The 13,761-nt window shown below is 37.9% G+C and overlaps 1 protein-coding gene across 11 annotated transcripts in view; it reads right to left on the bottom strand.

The window, feature by feature from the left end:
- The window catches only part of kif1b (kinesin family member 1B), an 85,523-nt gene that overhangs the window by 23,228 nt on the left and 48,534 nt on the right, over positions 1–13,761 (bottom strand). For 7 of the 11 annotated variants that reach the window (XM_051879156.1, XM_051879161.1, XM_051879157.1 and 4 more), the window contains 6 exons: positions 13,505–13,577; positions 6,024–6,126; positions 5,489–5,637; positions 3,804–3,982; positions 2,918–3,058; positions 1,296–1,547 (listed from right to left, as the gene is read on the bottom strand). In XM_051879156.1, the coding sequence (XP_051735116.1) occupies positions 1,296–1,547; positions 2,918–3,058; positions 3,804–3,982; positions 5,489–5,637; positions 6,024–6,126; positions 13,505–13,577 (897 nt within the window). Of the gene's footprint in view, positions 1–1,295; positions 1,548–2,917; positions 3,059–3,803; positions 3,983–5,488; positions 5,638–6,023; positions 6,127–7,101; positions 11,016–13,504; positions 13,578–13,761 lie in introns of those variants that run through there. The other 4 variants (XM_051879165.1, XM_051879162.1, XM_051879163.1 and 1 more) reach the window with 2 other exon arrangements.

Consider the following 13,761-nt stretch of genomic DNA (forward strand, 5'->3'; position numbering starts at 1 on the left):
GAAAAAGGACACATAAATAATTCATACATTATGCTGTAAGGACACATAAAACAAAAAAAAAAATATGTATTGGTTTGTTGCAAGAGAGATTGTATCAGAATATTTTATATTTTCAGAGGCTAGGGGGCACACATAGTCTGGATTTCAGGAGCTGTTTGCAGTCACAGAGCTCCTCCTCCCCCCGTGGGCAGCCTCAAGGCCAAGATGGAGGAGAGCTATCGCTGTAGTGCATCAGTGAAGTCACGATGACGCAGGTCCATTTGCGCCTCTGCATCCATACAGACTATGATGCCATCCTCCTCTATCCATCTCTCTTGCACAACTGACTGATAAATAACAGCTCTTACTTTAGTACACTGAATGAATATGAAAATTAAAGAAAAAGAGAATACAGATAAAATGAAATAAAAAAGAAATTAATACAATTAAACACACAAACTTAATATTTTAATATATAAACACAATTAATAAATACATTACAAAAAAAATAAAGAAATTAGGGCTGTAAATCAAAAGGTTAATGTGTTAAAGGATGTGATTAATGATTTTAAAGCCATTAGCACATATATTTAATTTGACATTATCAAATTTCAAATAAATTTTAGTCACAATTGTGAGCATTTGTTTGGGGAAAGACATTCTATACAGACAATTTATTTATAAACCCAGATGGGATGTTTAACAAAGTTCATTTGCGTTCTTGTAGGGTGAAATTTAATTACCATCGAGGCTAAGTGCAATATTACCCACAAGTAAAATATGTCATTCATAAAAATGTTAATGTGAACCCCTGCAAAGAACAAATGCAGCAGGCCGGCAGAAGAAACTGTGCATATGTAATATTAAGTCCATAAAGTGCTGGGAATGTGGCTGTATTATTGAATTATCGTCTTTGCTAGTATTAACGGTGCATTTTAATCAGTTTTTTTTTTTTAAACACATTTAAATCGATTGACAGCCCGATTAAAATAAATACAATGGATGAAAACAAACAAATGTGTGCTAATGTTTAGAGCACTAATGTTAAACCAAACCAGACAGATGGAGGTTAAATGTAGGCTGTGGAGAACAGGAGGAGGTATCTGGTATAGCCGTGTGAGCCGTTTCTCAGATCAGATCTGCTCTCGCATGACTAGATAATTCAATTTATTTCATTTTCAATGTATATAACTTATTTTTAGATCATGGAGCCCAATTAACAGCTGCACACTGAGCCACACAACTCTCTCCATCACTCATTCTTTCTCTCCAGCCCTCATTTGTCAGGTTTCCCCTGAGCAGTGGCCACCACCAACCTGCCCACCAGGATGAACCATGGGGAACGGTCATAGAAGGGGTCCTGCCCATCACTGAAGATGTCAGAGCCCTCCTCGGTCCCAGCATCTGAGCTGGTGTCATCCACGAAAGCCTCATCATCCATGAAGTCCTCCATCTCGCTCTGCCGTTCATCAGCCAGCTCGGTAATCTCAGAATCACTGGTGGAGAAGGTGGGCGAGGGCGTGCGGTCAGCCAGATGCTCGTTCACACAGCCGTGAAAAATAGGTGAGCTAAAAAAAGATGCGTGGGTAGGATGCAGGCACAACAACAGTTTACCGGTTTATTTAAATGACCTACATTTAAGGGCCATGACTTTAGATATAACAATAAACAATAAACATTGCAAGTACATGAATAATTAATTGCTCATTTTTTACTTTATGTTAAAGCATTTAAATCTTAAAAAGCGGTCATAGAAACTGTGCTAATCTTGATTATGGAAATAAAACATGGGAATAAAATGAAAAACAAAAATTCAATTTGAAACATGAAATATAATGTGCACAAAGAAACAATCTACATATGAAATGAAGGTGATGTTAAAGTTTAAAAAATAATGATAAATGGATGAAAACAGTGCATTTAAAAAATAAATAAACATACACCAGCACAGCGAAACAAGCACATAATGAATGAGAAAACAATGCAAATCAAACACAATAAAAAATGATCTGAAAATAAAGCATGATTTAAATATGAAAAGAAAAATAACAGTGAAAATGACTAAACAAAGATGTCATAAATGATTTATGGACTCCCACTTTCACTAAGAGAGCAGCTCTTTACAAACAAATATAACACAAATTCTCTCTCTCACATACACAACACACACTCTGTTTTAATTAAGAAAAGGCAAAAGGTTGGTGTAGAATTCACAGCATTTGAATAACCTTCTCTAGGCACATTTGCAGGACATAATATTATACAAAGAATTAGGGGTGCAACGGAACACAAAACTCACGGTTCGGATCACATTATGGTTTTTGAGTCATAGATCAGCCCAAAAAAAATGAAGGGGGGTGACAATTGTAACCTTGCTATAAATCAAATATAGATTAATCTTTGTTAAAGTTGTGTTTTGTTGTTTGATTAACATTAATGACACAGACAGCAGCAGGAATTTATAGGCTGCTGTCACTTTAAGACCTAATGCACGGATCCAATATACTGATAAATATCCGATTTATGTCTACGTTCATTGAAGACATAAATGGCTGTGTTTATGAGAATACTTGCCGAGATGGGTATTTTGTGATAATTTTGTGTGTATGTGTCATTTTAATCGCAAGGAAAGCGTGAAAGACAACTCAATTCTGAGTGTGCACACAGAAAACAGCGTGCGAGTACCGAAATGAGTTCTCTTTCACCTGTTCTTGTGCTTAAATGGTTTAAAATCACTTGAATGTTTAAATTGGTATTGTTTAGAAACACGTGCAAATGATGAACTTTCTCTCTATGATGGTAAAACTTTAAAGCTAATCCGCAAATCGCATGCACGCCGGGCCTGGTCCGTACGGATCACGGATCAACTACGATCCGTTACACCCCTACAAAGAGTTGATCTTTATTAACATGCTCAATCAGAAAGTGATTAGCATACCTCCCAACCAGCTTGAACCAATGGAAGCGGTCATAGAACGGGTCACTGCCAGTCAATGCACCCTCCACATCCTCACCCTGATTGGACGAGGCCATCTCGCCTGCACGGTCATACATCTCTCGCATCTGGTCCAGCCTCTGCCTGGAAGAGCAAGACAAATCAACACCTCATGCTGGCGAATCGTGTGCTCTCTTTTCAAAATTTAAATGAACTATATTACAATTTCTACATTAAAGCCTTTTGACTATAATGGTAATTGGTTTCCATGAGAATATGAGGTAATGTACTAGTGTCATCTACAAAGAAAATGTGTTTTTGTCCGACTACCCAAAAGGAAGGACATTAGGTGCTCTTTTTCTCAAACTGAATCATTATCCTTGGGGAATCGGCCCAGAAGTCATTTGGGAATTCTCTTATTTGACACTTGGCACAGTAATGACAATTTGGGTATTTGGCAAAGTAGAGACTTGTTTCAGATAATTAACACTTAAAATTAACTGTATAAATAAAAACGCATTGGTTAAACTGTTAAAACAGGCCATTATGCATATAATGCTGGATGTCATGTTGCAATATGGTCATGTGACTGACCACATGAGAAGCAAACTGAGTTCTTTGAATGACAGAACTCCTTTGTTCCTGGTGAATTAATATCCATTCGTACATGGGTTTTGTGAGGAGCCATGCAAATGATGTTATAACCCTGAGAAACAATTACAGTGCAAATAGCACTTTAAAAAACACATTTAAAGTAAACTAAAATAAATAAAACAGAGCTTTGGGATTTCTAAATGGATTGGTTCCAAATAATAATTGCACAGGAACAAAAAGACTTCTGTTAGCAAAACTGCATATTTCACAGGCTGGTTGGCAGCCTGAAGCTTACTTGAGTTTCTCCAGGGACCAGTAGTGAGTGGCTCCATTCTTCAAGTCTTGAACCTCCACAGCCACCACCGTTCGAGGGAAAGGCCTCGCGTCACGCTCTTTCTCCGGTTCTGGAGGCAGCAGTTCCGGGGGTAGCGGAGAGTAGAGGGTGTCTGTGAGCAAGACAAACTGGAACTGGACCTACAAATAGATATAAGACATAAGGTCATCAACAAGGATGAAAGATGTGAGCTGATGACTGTAAGATTGTAGGTTCAGACCTCATCTTTGGCATCTGCTAAGTGGAGACTGAAGTAATGCAAAAAAGCTTAAAAACAGCATAAGATTTTCAATCGCTAATGAAAAACAAATTAAAAATCACCCCTGCCAGCACTGAAGCTGTAAATACAAAGAGCGCATGATAAACCAGAAAAGAAATGTTTCTACACAGCAGGGGTCTTTATGAGGTTATACACATTGGAACTGAAAAAAGAGACATAAACAAACGAAAGTAGAGCAGGTGACAGAACAAGAACTGACGAAACTGTAAGTGTGTGCTCTTTTTGACTTTAATAAGCCAATTGTTGAAAGATGACACATGGGTAGTATGTAAAGCAACAGAAATCTGTCTGAGAATATTTAAATATAGCAGAACGGACTGGTAAGCTGCCGCCACAATGACAAACTCAGATTTATGAACTGTTTTGTGACATGTTGTGTGTCCGGAACCATTAAATGAATGTTTTAGGGGCCATTCCCACAGGAAGCAGTTATACATGCACTAGACCAGTGTTTCTAAACCTTTTTGACTACAAGGCCCTCCATTGTCAAAGACAATATCTGAAGGCTATCAATATCTTTTTTTTTTTTTTTTCTACAGAAATTAGGAGTGGCAATATTTTAAAATAATTAAATGAAATAATTATAAATAATTATAATTAAATTTCATAATTCCCATAACTGAATGTTCTTCATGGTTTAAGTTTTTTATTACCAATACATTTACATTACTTGTTTAGTTTGTACAGAGCCCCGCACATGACATGCAAGAAAAAAAAATTTAATCGTGCGCACGTTTTAGTAAATCGAGGGAACGAATTAATAAATTAGTAAATCGAGGGAACGAATTAATAAATCGTGCGCACGATTTAGCCTACTATTTTTTTTTCTGCATGTCATGTCCGGGGCTCCGTAAGTTTGTGATTACAGGGTTAATTTCTTAATTTTTTTTACTCACAAATAGCAATTTCTACCAAATAATATATTTTAGAACTGGACAATAGATATTAATTAGTTATTATTATATATAAATTACATTAATCCTAAAAAAAATGTAATTACTTATTACAACTAATATCCATGACTTTTCCACGTCAAGAAAAATTTAAAATTCCCTCATACATATGTCCCCAGGTTGTCCAAGATCATTCCATATAAATAAAAAAGGCAGTTGTTAATGGAACAAAATAACATAAGAAATATATGATTTCAGCTCACATCTTACTTTTTAACCATTTTAGCTAAAAATATTATCTTGCGGCACCTTTGGAAGTGTGGTGAGGACCGCTGGTTGAGAACCACTGCAATAGACAGACCTTTTGGCTGCTACGCCGAGTCTTGCTGAGTTTTCAGTGTTTCACGCCATGCCACGTTAAAAATAGTTCAATGTTTTAATGACACATGACACCTGTTATCTGTGTGCTGTACCTTTTTCTTGAGCTCCACACTGATGGCATTGGCTTCTTTGAGGTATACAGCATTACCCCACAGCTGGTCTCTGAGGGAGGTGAACTGGTGGTATCTCCACTTCCTGAAAGCCCACTGGGCCAGCTCGTACTCATGCTGGGTCCAGGGCACTGCAATACAGGAACAATAGTCAAACATGGCACAGCATACAATAGGTGGTTGTGAATTTACCAAGCAGGACATCCTTATTGTTCCTGGAACAACAATTAATCCATCAGACTAGGAATTGGGAAGGGTGCAGGGGCTTATCAGCCTATTATTTATTTTCCTCTGATTGTAGTGGTAGTTTTGGTTGGGTTGAGGTTACAGGACTCTGTTTGACAGAAATGTGATCCAAATGTTGATCTAGGAACATGTCCTCCTTATACAGTGTCCAAGTCTAACATCTTTTGACAATGAGGTACATTTCATGCCATAAGGTAGCTGAACACTAATATTAAAATAGTCAAAATTCTGATTTTGACCTATTTTGACTTTGGCACTCGAACTACACTACCTTCATCCTCTTCCTCCTCTTCTTCCTCCTCATCAGGTGTCTCCGCAGCCAATGAGCGGGTCTCCACCTGTTTCTGCAGCTCTTGCAGTTTACTCTCATAAACCTTTAAGAAAATGCGATGAAGAGAGAGGACAGCAGACACGATCTTATCAGCATTACGGACACTTACTGAACCTTGGAGAGATAAAAGTTACACAGTTACACTGTTGCTTCAACAAATGTGTGCCATTTGGCCAGTTCATGACAATGGAATAGTTAAAAAAAAACTACTTTAAATTACATTTTTAAATGGCTTAAGCTGAAGTTAAAACTAAACAGCACTAATTTTGCACACAGAAATAGACGATGAACACCCATCCATTTAATATTTCCTGAAAATATAAGTGATGCTTCCTTGTACAAATATCACCACTGTTGTCAGGTGGCTCAAGCAGAAAAATCCTTAATATATGCGATAGTAACAGTTAAAACTTGGAAAGCAGTTTTAATTTTGATATTCTACCATGGGGAAAACATATTTCTGATAACAGCTAAGACCGCTTCAGCTATTTTGAAATTTTAAAAGTCTGTTTTCTACTGCCGCATATAAAACCTGTAGAAAGAACTTCAATGGTGCAAAAAATGTCTAGATGTTTTACTACCGAAATGCAACTAACATTTATAATATATTTAATTAGTAATGAAAAAGGCTTCAGGTAGAACTGACTCTATACCATAAATGGAAGTATTTTATATGCTTATGTTTCACTAAAATGTTAAAAAAATAAATTTAAGCAGGATTTAGTTATCCCACATAGTTTTTTAACAAATGAAAATGTTCTGTCTGAAAAGGCGATGTCAAACAGCTGAAAATTTACTTACACCAGATGGATAAAATAATTGCTCCGGGATTAAATCAAACTCATTACTGTGTATATTTCACTTTACACACAGGACTAACTAACGGCTGACTGCTGTCATATCTCCTCAGAGCTATAATATGATGAAACGATCACGATAAATACACATCTAAATGTGATTGCTGTAAGCATATGCTGTAATGTTTGCATAGATGAAGACATTTGGCTCAGAGCAACAGTCACCGCATTTCAAACTTGTTTGCTTTATTTCAGTCATTGTTTGAAATCTTGATATTCAGCACATTTCAAGATAATAGCAATATTAGTAAACCATCAACACATCTTAGAGCACTGAAGATCATATGTTTGACAAAAACGCCCCACAAAATAACACGTTATAATACAGGGCCATTTGGAGGCACTCACCATTGCATATAGATAAACACTGAACAGACAAATGACATACCTTTAAAAAGGGTAAAATACATTGCCCGTTTGAATGTATACTTTTTCTTTGCTCCTCTTGTTGTAATTAAGAGTAGCTGGCAGCACCGTACATTAATGGTAGCACAACATTCTTTATTGGAGCAGGGAAATGGCATGTCTTTTGAGAAATATTTTCAAGAAGTGACTTATACTTTCATTGCTGTGCTACACTGAAAGGTGAAGTGTGTAATTTCTGCTGCACTATACGGTTCTCAAACACGCCTCTTCTTTCACTGGACAAAAAAAAAATTCCTTGTGAAAGGAAAGAAGTTGTGTTTTATACAATATGCATTACGTACTATACCAAAACCCAGGGGTTCCAATAGAAATAAGGCAGTAATTCTGGCAACAAAAAGCATTCAAGTCCATCATCCTTATGAAGCAATGGACTTTTGACCTAGTTGGCTAACACTTTGCTCTGGCCAGAGGAGATGACATGAAGAGGATTTCAGAACATGTGCTTTGGTAATACGCAGCTGGTAATGGGACACACTTGGGTGCTGAGGCACACCAGTGCATAATTATATCAAGGCTTAAGCAGGGAAATCACAGCGGCTTAAGTGCAAGGATGTACAACTACATTAACCCTACGTGAATGTAATTACTATTAGGTTTGAAAGAAAAAAATCAGTGGTAAATTTAATACAAATTAGAAGTGGCATTTCATATATAAGCTGTGAGACTAAACGAGAAAATGAAACAAAAAGCAGTGCATCATACACGTGTCTGGCAAATTATATACGGCTTTTCCATTGCTAAAAACATGCGACTAGTTTCAAAATGAGCCTCAGAAACCATGGAAACTGTCCTGTTAGAGGTCCTTTCCATGGCATGTCTCTGGAGCTTTCTGTGGGTTTGCTTACCACACAGCGGACACCCGAAAATAAATGTGATTCTAATCATGTTAAGATTGAGAAGAACGGCTGAGTGTTCTAGAACACTGACTCCATCCCGTGGGAACAGACTGTCCCCCCTATTGAGGATCAGAGTGCAGCAGACAGTTTGGAGGAACAATAGATGCAAAGCACGCTCTTACACAAAAACATTACCTCTGTGGATATGGATATTTAGTGCAGAGTGGTCTGTACTCAAAATAAGGCAGGGCCAAACTTTATAAAATCAGAGTGGCAGTTTTTTGACAAAAAAAGAAACTGTAAGGGGCAGCGTCTATATGTTTCACAATAGGAGTGATAGGAATTCAGTAAAAATCATTCGGTTTCATTCATATATTGCTATTACAGTACTTACTTTTAGGCGCCAAGTACAAGGAGATAAATGCAATATGTTAATGATACATTAGTGAGTCAATAAGGCACTTAAAAACTTCATAATCTTATCCTCATCTGCATAAGGCAGCTAGAGAAAGGCCTTTGCTGCCACCTTTCATATTAAATCTATTTATTGGGGAATATCAACCCAGGGACCCAAAACTTCATGAAATAAAACAACTTGCATAAAATCTAACAGTAAAAACACCATCTCCAACATGTGTTTATAAACATTCAAGAGGATAAAAAGTTGGCTATTAACCTTCCAGCATTTACTGAACACGTTACCTATGCACCTTCAATGCACAAATATGACTGAATTGTAAATTCAAAAACTCAAAATTCAAGTAATGGTTCAAGGTTCTCACTGGAGAGTATGAAATGTTGCATTGTAGTGGTTATGTGTTCAATGCTAAGATCTATTCAGACCAGCAGCAAAACAGAGGTAAACTGAGGCAAATCAGTGTTAAAGTACTTCCCAAATACATGATGGCGTCTTCAAAATATACTGAAGTTTAAAAAAGTTAATTCTACAGCCAAGAACTAAAGGGTGACTCTCTTAAAACTCATCGTTCCCAATACTTTATTGCAAAAAAAAAAATGCTTGTTTTATTAATCAAGGCTCAAGAAAATTGCTTGTTGTGACTTGGACACTTTTAACCAGCACTCTTATTGCTAGACTTTTAACCCATAGCTAACAATGGATGGGGGATCATATTGTTGATGCAAGGTGTTCATGTGGTATATTCCAGGGAGATAATTGCAATACGGATCCACAAATGACAACAAGAACATTCAATTCTTTAAAAAACAAGTGCCATAAAACAGTTTGACTTGATGGGGACAAGCTGTCCAATGCTTTGATGAGTCTGTGTTGTGTGATTTGTAACGTCAACTAGTTCTGTACATGAACCTATGCCCTGCTTCCAATGTCACACTGTGGTTTCTCGACTGCCCTTCAAATTAGGGGCAGACATTTGCCTACGCATTCGGGGTGGCGTACAAAAATTGTTGTGGTGGCTCGGCTGCTGATTGGGTGGGTACTGCGGGTAGTTATTGCTGGCATCAGTATTGTAATGATAGAACTGTTGATGCTGTTGTTGTGGATACTGATGCTGGTTTTGGTTGTAGCGTGGCTGGTAAAAGGCCTGTTGGGGGTGAGGCGGCTTCCTGTTACCAGAATTGAGGGACTCCGTAGAGTCCGAGGCTCGCTGGCTGCTGTTGAAGGAGTTACTACGGCCTCGTTCATGGAGTTTGTGGCTTTGATTATGTCTATGACTCAGGCCCTGCTCTAGATCTTTGCTTCTACGTTGACCCATGGGACTAGGAAGAGTAGGATATGTCTGGATGGTTGGTACCACTTGTTCTCCTGGCTCTGTGGCCTCCCTGGTGTCATCCTCTTCCTGGACTGCTTCTTTGGGTACTTTCAACTCAATCACCTGTTCATCTGTTATGATGATATGAGTGCCAGGGGTCCAGGAGTTGCGATGCTTGGGGTTACTCTTGAAGGGGAAGCGCAGCTTGCGGTCTTCGGGTGGGATGAAGCGGTGGGGTCCATTTTGCCTCCGGAGCTGCTTGGAAATCTCCTGTTGCTGGAGGTTCTTGAGGCGTACCTGCTCTTGTCGCATCCACCTCATACGTCCACGTCGGAACGAAGAATCGTCATCGGTCATCTTTGACAACTGCTCGTCCGACTGTTCACAGTTGGGCTTCTCCTCAGGAGCTTTACCCTCGCTAGAACTGCGGGCCCTCATGGGTCCACTGCGAGTGGTTTTCTCCTGTGACTCATTGGAAATCAGCGGGATTACTTGCTCCATCTTCAACATCTTATTCCGGAGAGCTCGAATCTCTTCGTCCTTCATGTTGTTCTGCTTTTTTACCTCTTGCAGGATGTCCTCGAGTTTGTCGATGTGCACCTTTAGATCATCCATGTCGGTTACGCCTCGTCCATTGGTTATGACATCTTCAATTCGCTCATCCCCAACCCCTACAGTGTCCCAAACATCTCGAGCCACTGCTCTCCAAGAATCTCGTTCATTTGGGTCTTTCTTGTTGTACGTGGCACAAAGTTCCTTCATTTTAACTATGGCCAGAGCCTCAATCTCTTGACGGGTGTGACGGAAATCATTCAGTGCCACCTCGTAGCAAATTTCTTTGACTGCCTGGATCTTCAAATCAGAGATGGTCACCCATTTGGAGTCCTTTGTAAGACGGCGACGCTGAGGGATCTGGTACATTTTGATAGGCTCTCGTCTTTTACCGCTGCTGGGTAAGCCACACTTTTTGACTATGGTTTGGAGCTTGCTGGGAGGAAGTTTCTCCCGTAGAGAAGTGATGAGTCTCCAGCTCTCCTCGCATGACCTCTTATCAGAGTCGTCACCACTATCAGAGTCTCCATCCTTAAGAGAACAAAACAAGAAACAAACCAAAGAGTGCGAAAAACAAAATGGGAAAATTAAAATGGGGTATCGAAATCAAAAGGAATGTTTTCTTGTAAAGAATGGACAGTGTTGTGATATGCAAAATGGGAACAGCTAAATTACAAAAACTTGATTCATTAAGCTGAGAAAAACTACTTGACGATTTCTAACTAACACAATCATTAAACTGCAAGACAGCACCTTTTTGTAGACTGCAAGTTGACTACAGATATGGATATTTTTTAGACAGCATTGTGTATTTGCAGATGCATTTGACAATACTCAGGTTTTCTAAGCATGGTGTGCCACTTTTATTTTTTAGATGTACAGTGTGTAGATACAAATTCAATTCACCGTTGTTCCCAAGTTGCATATCACTATATAAAAAGTAAATGCAAGGCATGACTGTCATGATTATGAGAAAAATGTCAACAAAAAGGGATAGATGTTGTGCGATCAGCTGTTTTTGTTGTTGCGCTGGATTCTTTCTTTTTGTCAAGTTTAAATTTATGAAATCCTCTTCAATTAGAGCTCTTGATAGTTGCACCCCAAACATGCTTCAGTGGCATGCAGCAAAGCCAGATGGGTTTTGTTTCATTCCCTCATTTGAAGTCCTTGATAGAGAAGATTTGGTTTTAGAGTTTTTCTAGCTCTAGCGGTGGGTTAGACTCTTGCGTGTTTATTACAGGTCAGTACAGAGAAGAAAAAAGAGAAAGGACAGGCTTGGAGGAGGTTAAAAGCATCGATTTCATCCACTACAGTTAAGAGGTTAGTTAAGAGAAAATGCAGTTTCTCATTTTCCAGGTCAAGTAAAACAAAGACAATACAAAAATCACAGTCAAATAACAGAGGAGGCAGCTGGCGACCATGTAATCGTGATTGTGTAATCAGTGCAGTGTGCGATATCGGTGTCATTCTGTATATGAGATTATATGGATGAGACCATCGGAGCATTGGAGAGCTTGTCATCATTGATTAAGACCCCGAACATGGATAGCTGTGTTATAGCATGCCCTCTGTGTCTGGCCAGACACAGACGTGTAGAACTCAAGGCTACAGATGTAATGAGAAACCACATTGTCACTAGCCTTCATCAACTACAGCAGAAATCTTTGGTTATGGCAACAATGCATTGGAAACATCAGCAATTGCATTGAGAAAACCAACAAACTCAGACAAAACGAAATCTATTTTGGTAAATCAAATGCTGACTCAAGCTTGACCAGCATAAAAACACTGCCCAGCAACAAATACTAAATGAGGTACTAAGTACCCTGTAAATTAATCTGTTAAACATGCTACAGAAAAAAAACAAACCATGCAAAAGCAGCATATAGAATAAACCAAAGAAAGGGATTTTTTTTTTTTTACACCAATTTAACTTAAAGACCCCATGAAAAGGCTTGACAAGCATAGTTTGATGTCAACAAGGACCTCCAAATATGATGCTTTCATTTTGAGTAAATTTAAACAAGCATCATTGACAAAGACCCGTTTATACTGTGTGAGAAAAATATTAAAATTAAGTATGATATTATGAAGACAACAATTAGCTTTTATACAGTAACTGTACTAAAGTAAAAAAAAAAAAAAAAAAATTATATATATATATATATATAAATAAATGTAAATATATATATATTAAATTAACAGCAGTTTGTTGTCTACTCACAAAATATTAAATATTACATAAAAACATATGCATATATATTATGTATAACCCTAAAAAGACATGGCTAGAGACAAGGTTATATCCATGGTGAGGGAAAAAAAAGAAAGAAAGATATATATTTTTTTAAATGAATTCATTAAAATATATTTAATATTTTAATTAAACATGTTAAATGATAGCTCTAAAACATACTTTTGTCAAATCATTTATTTTCTCTCAAAAAAGCCATTTGATTTCATGGGGTTTTTAACTGGTACATGGCAAACCAATGCCTCACATAACAATGGAATTCATAAAACACAAATTACTAATTAAAAGCCAAATTGATATTCTTCTGCTGATGCTGTTTTGCAAAGTTACATCTCAAATCTATGAGAGAGAAGTGAAATTTTGAATAAGAAATTCTTGCTGTATCAAACTGAATATGTAAATCAGTCCATATCAGCAATGGGCCATCTGCTATCTCAATCCAGACAGAGTGGATTCAGTTACCATGCAAAGAGGTTCAGCCATGCACTGGGAAAAGTGTTTCTCTCTCACACACATACAGACACACAAAAGTCTCAAGTTATCAGAGCTAAAAGTGCAGAATTAGTGCTGTTTGGACTTCAGCAGAGCAAGTAGAAAAGTAGGGGCCTGTTTTACTTGGTTCATCAAATAGCACATCACTCCCCTCACTCTAAAGTAAGTTGCTAACAAAATTTGGAAGGACAATAAAGGTCTAATTAAAATGAAAGTACAGGTCCTCTGATAAACAACAGAATAAACAAGAATTACCAAAGAGATTCAGCCTTACCAGTCTCTGTTGCTCGAGTAGCTGGTCCGCTTCCTCCTTCTCTTTTTTGTACAGGATCTCCATTTCTGTAAGCCTGATATAATACAGTGCAAGACCACTGCATCAAAAAGCTGCTCTTTCTTACGCTCAGTGCATTTTCTTTCCGCAACATAATCCTAAAAATCCTTCTTACAATAATCCAATTCATATGTGCTCACATTCCATGCCAAGAGCTTAAACTTCACAAAATGTAGATTTTGTCTTCTGTAGCAGCTGGG

The sequence above is a fragment of the Ctenopharyngodon idella genome, chromosome 22 (assembly GCF_019924925.1).
Source record: "Ctenopharyngodon idella isolate HZGC_01 chromosome 22, HZGC01, whole genome shotgun sequence".
In the NCBI taxonomy this organism is placed as follows: domain Eukaryota; kingdom Metazoa; phylum Chordata; class Actinopteri; order Cypriniformes; family Xenocyprididae; genus Ctenopharyngodon; species Ctenopharyngodon idella.